This window comes from Equus asinus, chromosome 5 (assembly GCF_041296235.1).
Source record: "Equus asinus isolate D_3611 breed Donkey chromosome 5, EquAss-T2T_v2, whole genome shotgun sequence".
In the NCBI taxonomy this organism is placed as follows: domain Eukaryota; kingdom Metazoa; phylum Chordata; class Mammalia; order Perissodactyla; family Equidae; genus Equus; species Equus asinus.
The window spans coordinates 94,320,075-94,334,532 of NC_091794.1; the positions used below are offsets into that span (position 1 = coordinate 94,320,075).

Genomic DNA, 14,458 nt, shown 5'->3' on the forward strand with positions numbered 1-14,458 from the left:
TCTAAGTACACGACAACTTTATTGACCCTCAGCTGGGTAGTGCTTGCCCCTCCACATCAGTCCCTCCCTGTGTTGGCCATTGCCCCCAAGGCACTGCTGGTCAATTCCCACAACCTGGTCATCTCTGGTGTCAACCCTTCCCAAGGATAAGGGGGAAGGGAGGGTGGTTCTCTCGCTAGTGATGATGGCAGGTGTCTCAGGGGGCACAGGGCTAGGGCTGAGGTGTGTCACCTCAGCTGAGGTGGAAGAGCCGGATGAGGGCGTTGGTAAAGAAGAGAAGGACACAGCTACCACCCAGGCTGCCGAGTGCTGGCGCTGCGCCCTTGGTGGGTCTCTTCGTGGTGGTCATGGTCTTGGTCTTGTTTCCCAAGACTCCAGTCTGTATCTGCAAGAGAAGTGGGGCAAGCGGAGGGGGCTTTTGAATCTCTTGTTTGTTGGTTAGAAACACAGTTCCCCTACCTCTCATACAAAAGTCCCCAGTTCTCTGTCCCCCATGACCACGACTTCTGCTACAAGGTCCTGTGGGAATAGTTGGCTGCTTCCTACCTTGAGACAGGCAGAGTTAGAGGTGGTCCCTAGCCTACCTCCCGTGGAAGCTTCCTTTCATCTCTGCCAAACCACCAGCTCCTCCAGCATGCAGGAGACAGGAGAGCCTGTGGCCCCAGCCCATGTCTTTACTAGCCAGGCCAGGGGCTTAACCTCTCTGAGCCTCAGTTTCCTCATCTTTCGGATGGGCAGAAGAGCCCATCACAGTCTTGGGGTCATACGAGACAGGGCTGGTGAGGAGGCACCTGGCAAAGTGTGGGTGGGTGGATGGGTAGATGGGGAGGGTGCAACTTTCCCTGAGAAGATGGCTGTATAGTGATCAAACTGTTCTCAATGCTTGATCAAGCTGCAGCTAAAGCTGCTCTTGATAGAGATTAAGCTGTTTTTGGTGGTGGTCAAGTGTTCTTGATCAAGAACTTGATGGTTCCTGGCTCCTATCCTAACTAGTGCCCTCTGGGCACAGGGGATGCTGCCAAAGCTGCTTCCTGGCATAGCAGTTGATTTTGAGACTCCAGCTGTTTCTGGAGTGGGAGATTTCTGTCTTCTTTGCGTTGCTGAACATGCAGGCTTCTTGCCCAGGTAGTTCCCTGCCACCTCCAGAACCAGATCAGGCTCCAGTGGAACGTTTCCTGGCCTCCTCCAACAGGACCGTGTCCCCAGGTTCCCTGTGGGTTGATGCCATCTCACTTAGGGCTGTCTTCCAAAACCTCCTAATTCCCTATTTTTCCTAACACCCAAGGGGTGCCTCAGTGTGCCTGGAGCCCTGTAAGTGCTCCCCAGCCTTGGGTACAGGCTTCTGCTCAGGGGCAGCCCTCAAGCAGCCTGACCCCAGCCAGAAGGCCTGGAAGGCTAGGAGCTGGGCCCCTGAGTCCTTGGTTCCTCTGCTGAAGGGTCTGAGAGAAGGCTGGGTGCGCAGAAGCCTGTATTACCTTCCTCCTGTGCCAGGCAGGGCTGGGCAGTCCTGGGCAGTGGTGCCAGGGGCTCTGTGGGGCTGCTCTTACCTGAATCATAACCAGGAGGCTGATGGTGAACAGGAGGAAGAGGAAGCCCTTCATCTTGGGAGGATCTTGGTGGCTCTCTTGGCAGCAACTTTTGGAAATGAACGCAGGGCTGTCTGCAGGCTCCTTTTGGCTTGATTGCTTTTGAACCACGAGGCAGGGGAGGCGGAGGCAGGCTGAAAGGGGGAGGAAGGAGGGCCTATGGGGTAAGAGGAGGAACTGCTTTCTTTCTACACAACTTTGGGTTGAAGATACCAGGCCCTTCTGGATAAAGACAGAGACAAATCCCAGGGGATGGTGCGTGGACAAATCAAGGGGACAGCTGTGGGGCAGTAAATAGGGCCCTGGGCTTGGAGTCATGCATACTGGGGATTGAATCTTGGTTTAATCTCCTATCAGCTCTGAGATCCTGGGCCAGAAACTGCCTCTTTGAACTTTTAATCGAAGAGCTGCCAGAGGATTGAATGCAATGTAATTAAAAACAGATTGCGGCTAGGGATAGAGCTGAAGGGGAGAAGGCTGGGATAGACTCAGCTTTCAATATAAGACTGTAGATGGCTCCACGTGTTCAGAATGAAGGCTGGGGGAACATTAAAATTTAGTGAGGGGTTGGTGGTAGATTTCTGTGAAAATGAATTAACACTGCATTAGGAATCCAGAAACCTAGCTTCTAGACACGCCCATTCCCTCTGTGCCTCAGCTTCCCCATTTCAAGTGAGAAGACTAAAGGGGGTTATTTCTGCAGTTTATTAAGACCTAGCATTTGGTGATTTGGATAAAGAAAGTAGGAGATGGGTTGTTTGTATCAATGTAGGATGGATGGGAATAGGGCTAGGGGCGGGGCAACAGGTAACTAAAATGCAGTGGAAGGGATTTGGGGTGGGGGTGGCTGTGAAGTCCCAGTGAGGGGTGGGGGGTGAGAGGGATCACCAAACCGCTTGGATGGCGCTCCATTCTTTATACTTTCTCTCACTTTATTCTCTCAGTGGGGCTCTGCAATACGTTTTATGATTATCCCCATTTTCTTAAAGAAACTGAGGCTTAGATATTAAGTGACTCGTCCAAGGCAGTAAATGGTGGAGCCAGTCTCATTTGAACTTGAATCCAGGTCTGTCTGAAGCCACAGCCATGTATGTAACTTCGGGCTGCCCTGGAAGTCAATTCTGTCTTGATTCCCTGTCCCACTTCTGTCTCCAGCCTCTCCCACTCTCCCTTTCTTAGTCTATTTTATTCTTAGTCTAAACTCACTTCCCTTCTACTTTTATGGGCTAGGCCTCATGTTGCAACCTTCAGAAGAACCTGAGTGGGCCCTCAGGGGCCTCCAGCCCTGGTGAAAAAGAAAGAGCTGAGAGTCAAGACTGGTGAGAGAAAGCCGGGAGGAGGAGGCGGCCGTCTTGAGGCTCTTGGGAAGGAGGGAGTGGGAAGTGGGAGGAGTACTCAACTGTCCATCACTGTCCACCCCATCAACTCCTTCACCGGAGGTCTCTCCTGACCCTTGACGCAAGTCCTGGCTGCCTTCACTGCATCTGTGGGGGTGGATGATTCTGGGGGTTCGTGGGAGTCAGGGAGGCAGCAGGTGCCGGAAGGGCACTGGCCCAGGAGACAGGAGGCCCCTGCTGAAGTCCAAGATTGCTCTGCTGAAAATTGGCTGTGTCACACTGGGCAGTCTTCTTCCCTCTTACGAAGAGGCAGCTGGACAGGCTAAGTTCCAAAGCCAGCCGGGATGTACTTTCTCCCTTCTGGGGATGCATGTGAGGATACTTAAATGCCAGGCTCTTATTTGTAAAAATTTTCTTACAAGCCCCAGAAATTTCATTTCAACAGCCCGCACCTCTGCTGTGGTGTGAGCCTGAGCTGCTAGTGGTGGTGGGGTCTTGAGGCTGCTGGAAGGGTTTTTAAGAGTCTTCAGGACTTGGAGCATGAAGGGGCATCTGGAGTCTTCAGAATTTCAGAGAAGAAGTGGGGCTTCACATCTTGTCCTCTCCTGCCCTCTCAGCAGTCATTCTATCTTGACAGAACGAAATTTCATTCTGTATAGACAGAACACTAGTCACAAAGCTTAAAGTGCCCAGAGAACCCCCATTTCACAGATGGAAAAACTGAGGGCCAGAGAAGGGCAGGTTAACGGCAGAGCTGGAGATTGTACATAGTCTCTCTCTCGACTTCAATGTCCTACTGCACACCTTCTCCAAAAGTGACTTCTGAACCTTAACCAGCAGGATGGGAAGTCTCAGTCCACACCCTCTGCAACTCTCCCCAGGGATCAAGATCAAGCTCCTGGTGTGACACCGAAGGCCCTTGCCTTCCTCCCGTCTTGTTTTGGGTTCCATAACATCCCTCCCCCATGCCATACACACCACACCCTTGCCCTCACCCAACTTACTTCTCCCCAGCTGCCCCAGGCTGTTTTACACCCCCATGTGTTTTCTCTGCAAGGAAAGCCCTTCTCCAATTATTTTATCTGGCCAACTCTTATTTGTTCTTCAAGACTTAGCTCAGAAGCCCCTCCCCCTAGGAAACTTTCCACTTCCCCCAGGAAACTCCTCCAAAGAGAGGAAGCTCCTCTGTGTTCCAGGAGCCCCTTCTGTTGGCCTCTGTCTAAAGATTGTGTCTGCTAAGAATACAATCTAAGGGTACTAGGTCTTGTTGCCTCTCTAACCCAGCACAGCACAGAACATGGCACAGAGTAGGTGTCAGGGACAGCCGAATGAGTGAGTGACTATAAGGTGACCACTCCCACCTCCAAGCCTTGTATGCCTCTATTCATTCAGACAGTAAATACTTATTATGGGGCAACAGCAGACTAACCATTGGAGAGTTACCAATATAGACCATAATTAAGGGGAAGGGAGAAGTGAGCCCTTCATTTGGGGCTGCTTTTCCCTTAAAAGTATTTGCCACTTCCAGAAGAGACAGCTGAGAAACTGAGCAGAGCTTTCTATAAATTTATGGGTCTGGGGGGAGAAAAACTGTAGTTCAAGACCAGCTAAGAAAGGAGGGCCCTGGTAAACTCTCCCACCCCCGACTAGGCTTTGGGTTGGAACCATGAAAGATTACACCTGAGGAGTAACAGTGAACAGGAAACAACAGCACAGCCCTCACAGAAACTGAAGACAACGTGACCAAAAAACCAAGAGAAGCAACAGATAATAGAAACAGTTACACAGAAGATCCAGCTAATGGAATTATCAACCAAACTTTCAAATAACAATGTTCAGTATATTCAAAGACATATAAGACAAGATCAAGAACTGGAAATTATAGAAAAGAACCAAATGGAAATTCTAGAACTTAAAAATACAATAATAGAAATTAAGAACTCAGTGAATAGGTTTAGCTTCAGATTAGACACAAATGAAGAAAGAATTAGTGAAGTGGAAGACCGTAAGAAAATATTACTATGGCATAATGTATTTATTAAGTGCCTACTGTGTGGTCTAGGCACTGAGGATACAGAAATGAACAAAAAGGCATGGTCTCTGCTCTCATGTAGCTGACATTCGAATGGGAGGAAACGAAAAATAATAATAATTTAAGATTTCAATAAATGCTATGAGGGAGTCAATAGGGTAATGTGAGAGAAGAGAAAAGGGAGGAGGACATATTCTAGGTAAGTGTTTGGGGAAGACCACTCAGAGAAAATGATTGTGTTGGGGAAATGATTGTGTGGGACATAGGCATGCAAAACACCTCAGACCACTCCGTCCCAGTTTCACAGTGTTCTTTGATGACTGGCCCCAGGCCCTAGCACAGTCCCACATAGGGCAGGTGTTCAACATGTGCCTGAGCTCAGTGACAGAATGGGATACAGCAGGGATGGAGGGAGAGAAAGGGGGTTGCTGCCCTTAGTATGGTATGATCTGCCCTGCATCTTTCATTCCCACAAAAGAGGGCTGCAATCCAATAGCACCATAGAGCAGTCAAAGGTAAATTTTCATCCATCTGTTCATTCAGTTCATTTCAGGCAATTTATTGACACCTACTGTGTGCCAGGAAAGATGAATGAGTGAGGGTCCCTTCCCTTGAGGAGTTCATAGTCCAAGAGGGAGATGCATACTGAAACAATCACAAAACTGAATAAGAAATGCTATAATGGCAGCAGGGCTATTAGAATATAGAGCGTAATTCTGCTTGGGGGGAGGAGTATTCATGGAGGACGGGACATTTGAGCTAGTTCTTGAAGGACTGAGGGGGATTTTCCCAGGCGGAAAAGGCAAAGGAGGATGTTCCCCCTGGAAGGAGAGGCCTGAACATAGGAGAGAGCATGATAGTTTCTGGAACACTGAGAAGGGTGGAAGGCAGAACTCATAATCCAAACGTTCTAAATGTCATGCCAAACTAGAGATGGTGAGGGTTTGATCCAAGGCAGCTGTGATATGGGTGGAGAAGAGGGGGAGGGTGGCAGAGATAGCCAGGTTTTTATTCTGAAGGAATGCCTGGACTTAGAGGACCTCTCTGTTACTGAGCAAGGGCCCCATCTGCTTGCTGCAAGATAAAGGCCAATCAGTCCAGAGGCAAAGGGGTGGAAAGAGAGAGAAAAGTTTATTTAAGTGATGAGCTAGCAAATCACAAGATGGTGGACTATCATCCAGAAAAAAACCATCTTAAGGAGAACTGATTTGGAAGTGACTTATATAAGGCAAATGGGGCTGGGGAGGGGCCTCCGGAGTATCAGGTGGTGGATGACCGCAGACTGTTGGCCACTTCTGCTTAGCAGATCTGCTGAATGCAACAGTCCTGAGGAATCTAAGAAAACCTGTTACTTCCTTATCTGGGACAGAAGGAACAGTTTGGGCAGAGGACATAAATTTTCTGCTAACAAGTTATTTTTTTCTACTGGTTACAGATTAGCTTTTCTAGTACAGTTCTAAGCGTTTTTCCAAAGCACATTGTGAGAACAAGACAGAGAGAGGGAGCATGTGGCCTTGGGGGCTGAAGTTTTAAGAGTCCTCTGCACAGGCACAACTGTCTTTCATATTTCTTTATGAGTCGAATGTGCAAATTCCGGGGGGGGGGGGGGACGGTTTTCTATGTGTTGCATGTGGTGGATATTTAGTCTGTGACTTCTAAAGTTTACACTGGGTCATTTTAACTTCTCAAGGCTCCTGCGAGACGCTTAGTCAGGAGGAGGGCTGTCAGCAAGCTACTTGCTTGTCAGCGGTCCTCCTGCTGTTCTGCAAGGCAAGCTCAGAGAGTGGTTACTTTGTTTCCGATGTTAAACCTTGTGGGTACAGGCATGATTTCATCCTAATCTAGAGAAACTGACTCCTTCGTCCTCAATTTCATCCCTCCTTTATTATTTACCTTTCCCTCCTGAGCTGCTAGGACCCAATAAACACTTGAGCCCCAAAGAGGTCGTAACTGACAAGGGTCTTTCGGGAAATCATTTAAAAGCAAAGCAAACGCTGTCCATTCTCAAGAATAGAGACTTCTAGAGCCATCTGACTCCAGGCCTGGGGTCTACTTCCTCATCCTACAGGTGGGAAAACAGGCCCAGAAAGAGCCTTGTTCAGGACCTCCCTCCTCCCAAGCCAGAGCCTTTCCACCATCGTCAGGCAGTAAATATACACCGCGGGATAGAATCAAGAAGAGGCTGAGAAACCCCCACCCCAGAAGTTATTTTCCCCAAAATCAATTTAGCAAAACAGTGGCATCGTTGGGATTACACATTCAGGTCCAGAGGCTTCTAGCAGCTTCATGAATTTAATCCCAGCTTCGCTTTCTACGCCTCGGGGTGTTACGGATGAACTCTCCATTTCCCCAGACCCTGAGTCTGCTCAGAGCGGTGGATTCTGGGATTTGCAGTCTCCCGCGAAGAGTTTAGACTCTGTGGACCAATAGAATTCGAGCGCGGACGGCTGTACCCGCCTCCGCTGCCTGCTGGTTACTCAGGGGCCCCTTCGAACTAGCCAATGAGAAGCGCACAGATCCCGGTCGCCTGGGAAACTGCGTGACAACAATATGGCGGCGCCGCGGGACGGCTCCGTGGCCTTGCGTGGTGAGTCCTGGCCGAGGTCTTTCTGCCCCCGGAGTCCTATACGCAGGCTGAGGCCCTGGCCCCGAGAACCCCGAGGACTCGCGAGCCCGCGGCCCGGCTCCCCTAACAGTCCCCCCGCGTCCCGGGAGCGGATTCGGGCCCCCCGCCTACCATGGCTACGCGTGGAGGCGGGAGGAGGCGACGCGGCTCCCCGGACGGGGTTAGGTGGTGATAGAAGTCGCGCCGTGAGCGTTCCAGCTGCGGATTTACGGAGTGAAGGCATGCAGTCGTCCGGGCCCTGTCGGTGCTGGAGAGCACGGGGGCCTGGGGGGACGAATAGGTCGCGTAGGTGTGAAGGATGTTGTCGATCAAGCACAGTTCTGACTTGGGTCCTACAGACGTAGAGGCATAGGACACAGCTTTCCCCTCAAAGCCCGAATCTGAAGGCAGGGAGACAGTCTAATCTTGAGTCACCTCCAACCTGAGGGGGAAGACACAGTCCGCCCCTGGAAGCCCCCAAAGTGAAGGGAGAAAACATGGCTCTGTCCTCAGGGACCCCTGGTCTGAGGGAGGAGGGGACACAGCGCCGCCCTCAGGAGTCCCCAGACTGATGGGAAGATACGCCCTCAGGGGTCTCCTCTAATCCATGGGAAAAGTGATCTGGAGACAGTATGTCGGATTGGCTTGGACTGAGACTGGAAGCAGGGAAGTCATTTGGGGGCCAAAGAAGCGCAGTGAGAGCTCCTCTAGGATGGCCAACAGTGGGCATGGAAAGGAGGGGCTATCTGTGAGAGAAAATGCAGAGTCTATCCTGCAGCCTTTGGCAACTGATGGGGTTAAGAGGGAAGGAAGGAGAGAAAAAATTTGTGGTTGGGTGATGGGGTCCCATTAAGAAGAGAGATGTGGGAAGAGCTTATTTTGAGGGAAGATTTGGATTTGTTTTGGGGACCAGGTCCTTCTTTTTTCTATAATAGGTTTATAGAGATATAATTCACATATTATATACTTCACCCCTTTAAAATGTAAATTTCAATAGTTTTTATTATATTCATAGAGTTGTGCAACCATCACCACAATCACCACAATTGCAGAACATTTTCATCAGCCTCAAAAGAAACTCTGTACCCTTTAGCAATTACCCCCATTTACCCCCAGCTACCCCTCCCAACCTAGGCAACCACTAGTCTACTTTGTCGCTATAGATTTGCCTATTCTGAACATTTCAAATAAATGGAATCATAACAATACATGGTCTTTTGTGACTAACTTCTTTCCCTTAGCATAATGTTTTCAAAGTCCATTCACATTGCGGCATGTATTTATTTCTTTTTTGTTGCCAAATAACATTCCATTATAAGGAGATGTTTATACCACATTTGCTAGTCCATTCGTTGGTTGATGGATATTTGGGTTGTTTCCACTTTTCGGCTATTAGGAATAATGCTGCTATGAACTGTATACAAGTTTTCCTGTGGATACAAGTTTTCATTTCTCTTGGATATATACCCAGGAGTAGAACTACTGGGCCATAACATCACTGTTTAATCTTTTGATGAACTACCAGACTCTTTTTCCACAGCAGATGCACCATTTTACATCCCAACAGAGGTTCCAATTTCTCCACATCCTCACCAACACTTGTTAATTTTTGTCTTTTCAACCAGTTTCTTTTGGAGGGTCTTAAGAATGGTGATGAGATAGTGATGCGAATCCTTTGGAGAAGGGAGGGATAATCAGGTCTGGTGGGAGTTCATGCAGCACAGTTCTAGCCTCTAAAAGCACAGTGCCTGGGGCTTTTTAGCACGATGAAAATATTCTGAGATTGTGGTGATGGTTTCACACCTCTGTGAATATGCTAAAAACCCTTGAATAGTACACTTAACAGCATTAAGTATGTGAACTATATCTCAATAAAGCTTTTTTTGAAAAAGAAAGTTCACATACTGTATGATTCCATTTATATAACATTTTTAAAGTAAGAAAATTATAGAGATGGAAAACAGAGTAGTGGTTGTCAGGGGTTAGGGATGCTGGAGGAGGAGCATGGCTGTGACGACAAAGGAGTAACATGAGGGGGCCTTTGCAGTGATGGAATAGTTTTGTATCTTGACCACAGTGGTCATTACACAGACTCTACACAGTGGATGAAATGGCGTAGAAGGACACACACATATAGGGACGTAAAACGTAACTATTGGGGGAAACTGGGTGGAGGATACACAAGAGCTCTCTGTACTATTTTCCTGATTTCCTGTGAATCTATAATAATTTTAAAGTAAAAAGTCAAAATGTAACTAAAGAACAACCAAAAAAGCTAGGAAAAAAAAAAAAAGAGTTAACTCAGCCAAAGGAAGGGTGTGGTTAGGAGTGGGGAGACCATTCCAGGAGGGGGTTCCAGGCCGGCAGCAACGTGCGCAAAGGCATGGTGCATTTGAGGCCGAGCTGGCAGTTCAGAGTGGCTCAAGTGTAGGAGGGGGGCCGTGGGGGGTGAGGTCAGGAGACACAGGCAGGGACCAGATCATCCATGTTAAGGAATTTTGAATTTTTTTCCTGTGGGTGAGAGGAGTCATTGGGCACTTTTAGGAGGAAAATGACGTGTCAGCTTTGTGTTTAAAAAGATCCCTCTGGCAGCATGTGGATACTGGGGAAGGGAACCAAGAGGGGGCTGTCACACTTGGCCACACAAACCATGAGGATGCCCAGACAAGACGGCGGGGGCAGCGCAGATGTGGGAGGCTGGGTGGTGTTGGGCAAGGAAACTCCGGGCCTGGTCCTTGGAGGACTCCTCCTGAGGAAGGAGCCGGGCATGAGTCTCAAACTCCAGAATGAAGACAGAGGAGGTGGCCTCCAGGCCTCACTTGTCCCCTTGCTGGACAGCTTCAGCACAGGGTGGAGGCCAGGGTCACACATTTCGAAAGTGGAACAAAAGACGATTTCAGGCCCTGATGGAGGTCCTTTGGTTCCAAGATTTCCAGATATTAGCCACCTAAGATGCTTAATTCTTTGAATGGAGTATGACCTTTAATTACATCCCTGATGTGCACTCATCTTTCCAGAAGGAAGAGTGAAGGAAGGAAAACCAACATTGATGAGTGCCTTCCATGTGCCAATAAGAACAAAAGCCACATAGCCACAAGTCACCTGTTTTGTTTTTTGGGGTTTTTTGGAGGAAGATTAGCCCTGAGCTAACATCTGCTGCCAATCCTCCTCTTTTTGCTGAGGAAGACTGGCCCTGAGCTCACATCCATGCCCATCTTCCTCTACTTTGTATGTGGGACACCTACCACAGCATGGCTTGCCAAGTGGTGCCATGTCTGCACCTGGGATCCGAACCGGTGAACACCAGGCCGCCAAAACTGAACGTGCGCACTTAACTGCTGAGCCACCAGGCCCGCCCCAACAAGTCACATTTTTAAGTGCTTCCTTTGAGGGTGGCACTGGGCTAGGTGCTTTATGAGTGTTCTCTCTGAGTCCCCTGGGTAACCGTGCCTGGCTGGTATAATACCATCCTCATTTTACACCAAAGGAAACTGAGGCATGGGTTACACTGGTAGATGGCAGAACCTGTCCACAGCCTGGGCTCTTGATGTCCCCACTATGGGGACCATGTCTTGGTCGAATCCTGTCTTTGGGTAGCTCCTCTCTGGCTCTGAGATGTTAGGGGTGGCGCCTGGGTTCTAGTAGGAGAGGAGGGGACCCCTGGGCTTTGTGTGGAGCAGCTCCTTGATAGATGGACGAAAGCCCCAGGCCTCCTGGGTAGTCTTGTGCCTAGGCTCTAAGTTTGGGCAAGTCTCAGGCTCTGGCCCATCTCTACCCCCCTCCCTCCCCTGAACCTGTCTCCCCACCGCCCTTTCCTAAGCACTGTCAGGCCAGAGGCCTCCAGGATCCGAGCAGAGAGCTGGATGTCCAGAGGAGCAGGTGAAACAGCAAGCACAGGGATCCTGAGGCCAAGCTGCCTCCAGAAACTTCTGCAGGGGCAGTGGGAAAAAGTGAGGGGTGCTGCTCACTGGACAGTGCTCCCTCCTGGGAAAAGTTGCCAGGGAAGAGGAGGTTTCAGGCCACTTCTTGACGGAGTGTCCTCCAGGGCTGACTTACTTCTTTCTTCTCAGGGAGTTCCTGACAGCTAGAATCTAGAAGCAGAGCTATGAGCTCCCCTTTGGCCTCCCTTGGCAAGACCCGGAGAGTGCCCCTGCAGTCGGAGCCTGTGAGTCCAGGGTAAGGAGCCAGCCTCACGAGGTCTTTGTGTCCATGCCCCGCCTCCTCCTGGCCCCTCCAAGGACTAGAAGAATAACTGCTAATGTCTTAGAGAAAACAATAAGGAGTTATGTGGCTTTTCCTGATCACCGTATCTTTCTCTTTGTACCTTCTTCTGGGAGGCTCTTCGTTGTGTGTAAGCACACGCTGGGTTGTGCCCTCTAGTTAGCTGTGGGCCCTGTAGGAATGGCTCAGCCTCCATGTTTTTACTCATGGTTCCTGTGTCCACTCTGCAAACACTGGCAGTGTACCTATTCTGGGCCAGGCCGTGTGCTGGGCTCTCATTCAAGGGAATTGTTTACATCTGTCCAGCACTTTCATCTTTTCAAAAGCATTTTTCACCTCTCTCTTTGCTCTTCTGAATACCACTTTGAGTCATTGGAAGGCCAAGGGTATCCAGAGAGGTTAAGTGACAGGCCTGGGGTGCCACAGCCATTTCAAAACAGAGCTGGGGCTGGGCTCTTGGGCATGGGGACTCTTGTAGTCTTCCCCCCAAGACTCTGCCCTTCAGCTCTTCCCCACCTTTCTCCATTGGGATGAGTCAGACACCACGAAGCCTGTCCCTTGGCTTGCCCAGTGCCAGGGTGGGATTCGGGGAGGATGTCCTCAGGAGGCAGAGGCCCAGCCTCCATCTCCTTTACGCTCCACTGGGGCTTGGTGCCCAGACCCTTTCTCCTGGTGACATTCCAGGGGGTCCTAACTTGTCTGTCTTCCTTCTCCTTCCTGCCCGGGTTCCCAGGAGGCGAGCGGTAAAAATCTATGGAGATGGTAAGTGTGGGCTCTGTCCTCATGTCCTCCTCATCTCCTATCTGCCAAGGCTCCTTGTGGTTGGGCAGATGGAAAGACCATGATGAATGCCCCTCTCAGCCAGAGCAGCTGCCCAACTACAATGTTATCTATAGCTTCCCACCCCTCCCTGAGGACAGGGCTTCCTCCTGGCAGCTCTCAGATTAGGAGGCCCCATACCCTTAGCAGAGATGTCATTGCTAACATCTGAATTCCTCCACCCACGTGGGGTTGCTCATTGGGTGCTGAGAACCCACGAGGGGGCCAGACCCCAGCCCTCCTTACCCTGACAGCCTCCTCAGCCCGTTTTAGCCTTTTCTCCCTGTCCTCGCATCGCTGCCCTGACTCTTGCAGGCTCAGACCTTTGCATCCCAACTCCACTCTTGCCCCCATCATGGTGCTCCCATTAGCCACTCAGGTCTCACCAGGAGTCAGGCAGGAAGAACTCCCAGAAGAGACCTGTTCTGGTTGGATCCCTTCTCCCCAACATCCCAAGTTTTCTATCCTGTGCTGGGGGTGGGGGAAGATGGAGTACATATGCCAAAATTCCTTGGGTCCCAGGATCCCAGTTTCCTCTGGCCTCAGCCCCAGAGCAGTGACTTGGGCATCCCTGTCTGCAGAAGACGAGGTGGACATGCTGAATGACGGACATGGCTCTGAAGAAACGATCTCTGTTCCTTCCTGCTATGGCCGCATAGGTGCCCCTGTGAGTAGGCAAGGTGAGAGCAGAGGCCCGAAGGAGTCTGGGTGCCCAGCAGCAGGAGAGGGCCCCAGAGAAGGGATGGGGTCCAGAGAGGCGTGGCACCCACTCTTGCCTGCTGGGGCTGACGCAGCTGCTCCCACTCTTGGCTGACTGCAGCCATGTGCCTGCACCCCTAAACCTGTCCAGGACTTGGTTTGGCATAAAGCCACAGGGGCCCCAGCCTTAGCTCAGGAGGACTGGTCAAGCCCGGGCCAGGCTGTGGCTGGAGCCTCTGGAGTGGACCCAGCTAGAATCACTATCAAGTGTGATGTCAGTGGGTCCAGGATTCAGGGTCTGAGAGGAGTGAAGGGCCTGACGGTGGAGCTCAGCCTCCAGAAATCTGCTTCCACAGGGCTCTGGGCAAGGCCCCAAATCCCCTGGATAGCCCTCCTACCCTGGCCCACTCCAACCCCAAGGGCTGTGGTGACATTGCAGTCATCAGGTGCCTAAAGTAGGGTGGGGCTCATCGGGGCGGCTTCCCAGAGCGGGAGGATTGAGCAGCCCTGGGCCAAGGAGAGATGTGGGTGGGCGGGACGAGCTGTGCAGAGTGCTGGGCAGGGTCAGAGTCTGAGCTGGGAGTCCAGAGGAGCTGGGGCTGAGGCGAGAGTATCTTGGGTAAGTGACTTCCTGTCTCCGTCTCCATTTCCTCCTCTATGAAGTGGGAATGGAAACACTTAGGTCAGCATGTTGAGGTGAGGATTCCATGAGGCCATCCTCCATGGAATAGCCCTCCGTTTTACAGGTAGGGGAATTGAGGTGGAAAAGGACACAGAAGACCCTGGCCCCTCAGCCCTTCAATCATAAAGCCAGGATCTCCTCACTCCAGCTGGGGACACTGTCCACAGTAACTGCAAGAACCAGCTCTTCCCCATCAAGAGCCGTCCACATGCTCTCTCTGCCTCTGTCCTGCCGTTTGCTCCTCACTCACTCTTAGCCAGTGTCTGTCCCCACCAAGGTCACCAAGAGGACACATGCATCTATCTCACTTCTCCGCACATCAGCATTCCACGTGGTCACTGTTCCCTCCTTCTCAGATCACCCCAGGCTCTTGGCTGCCATGACACTCCTCTCCCAGATGTTTTCCTCCTCTCAGGTTCTTTCCCCTCGGCTCTCTTTGTCAGCTCCTTCTTTTCCTCCCAGCGTTTCAGTGAGATG

The 14,458-nt window shown here is 50.7% G+C and overlaps 2 protein-coding genes across 16 annotated transcripts in view; one reads left to right on the forward strand and one right to left on the reverse strand.

Moving 5' to 3' along the window:
• Positions 1–7,819, reverse strand: CD52 (CD52 molecule). Its single transcript, XM_014854990.1, has 3 exons — positions 7,693–7,819; positions 1,548–1,720; positions 1–385 (listed from the first exon to the last, which is right to left on the reverse strand). Exons 1-3 carry the CDS (start codon positions 7,802–7,804, stop codon positions 233–235), a joined length of 438 nt encoding a protein of 145 aa, XP_014710476.1. The 5' UTR covers positions 7,805–7,819; the 3' UTR covers positions 1–232.
• UBXN11 (UBX domain protein 11) overlaps positions 7,415–14,458 on the forward strand; it is a 22,952-nt gene continuing 15,908 nt past the window's right edge. For 6 of the 15 annotated variants that reach the window (XR_011503537.1, XR_011503538.1, XM_044770074.2 and 3 more), the window contains exons 1-4: positions 7,415–7,542; positions 11,631–11,736; positions 12,515–12,543; positions 13,182–13,280. Coding sequence is in view for 9 of the 15 variants with exons in the window: in XM_044770074.2 (XP_044626009.2) it covers positions 11,666–11,736; positions 12,515–12,543; positions 13,182–13,280 (199 nt within the window). In the remaining 6 variants the exon portion in view is untranslated. Of the gene's footprint in view, positions 7,543–11,630; positions 11,737–12,514; positions 12,544–13,122; positions 13,281–13,889; positions 13,919–14,458 lie in introns of those variants that run through there. The other 9 variants (XM_044770076.2, XM_014854986.3, XM_044770078.2 and 6 more) reach the window with 6 other exon arrangements.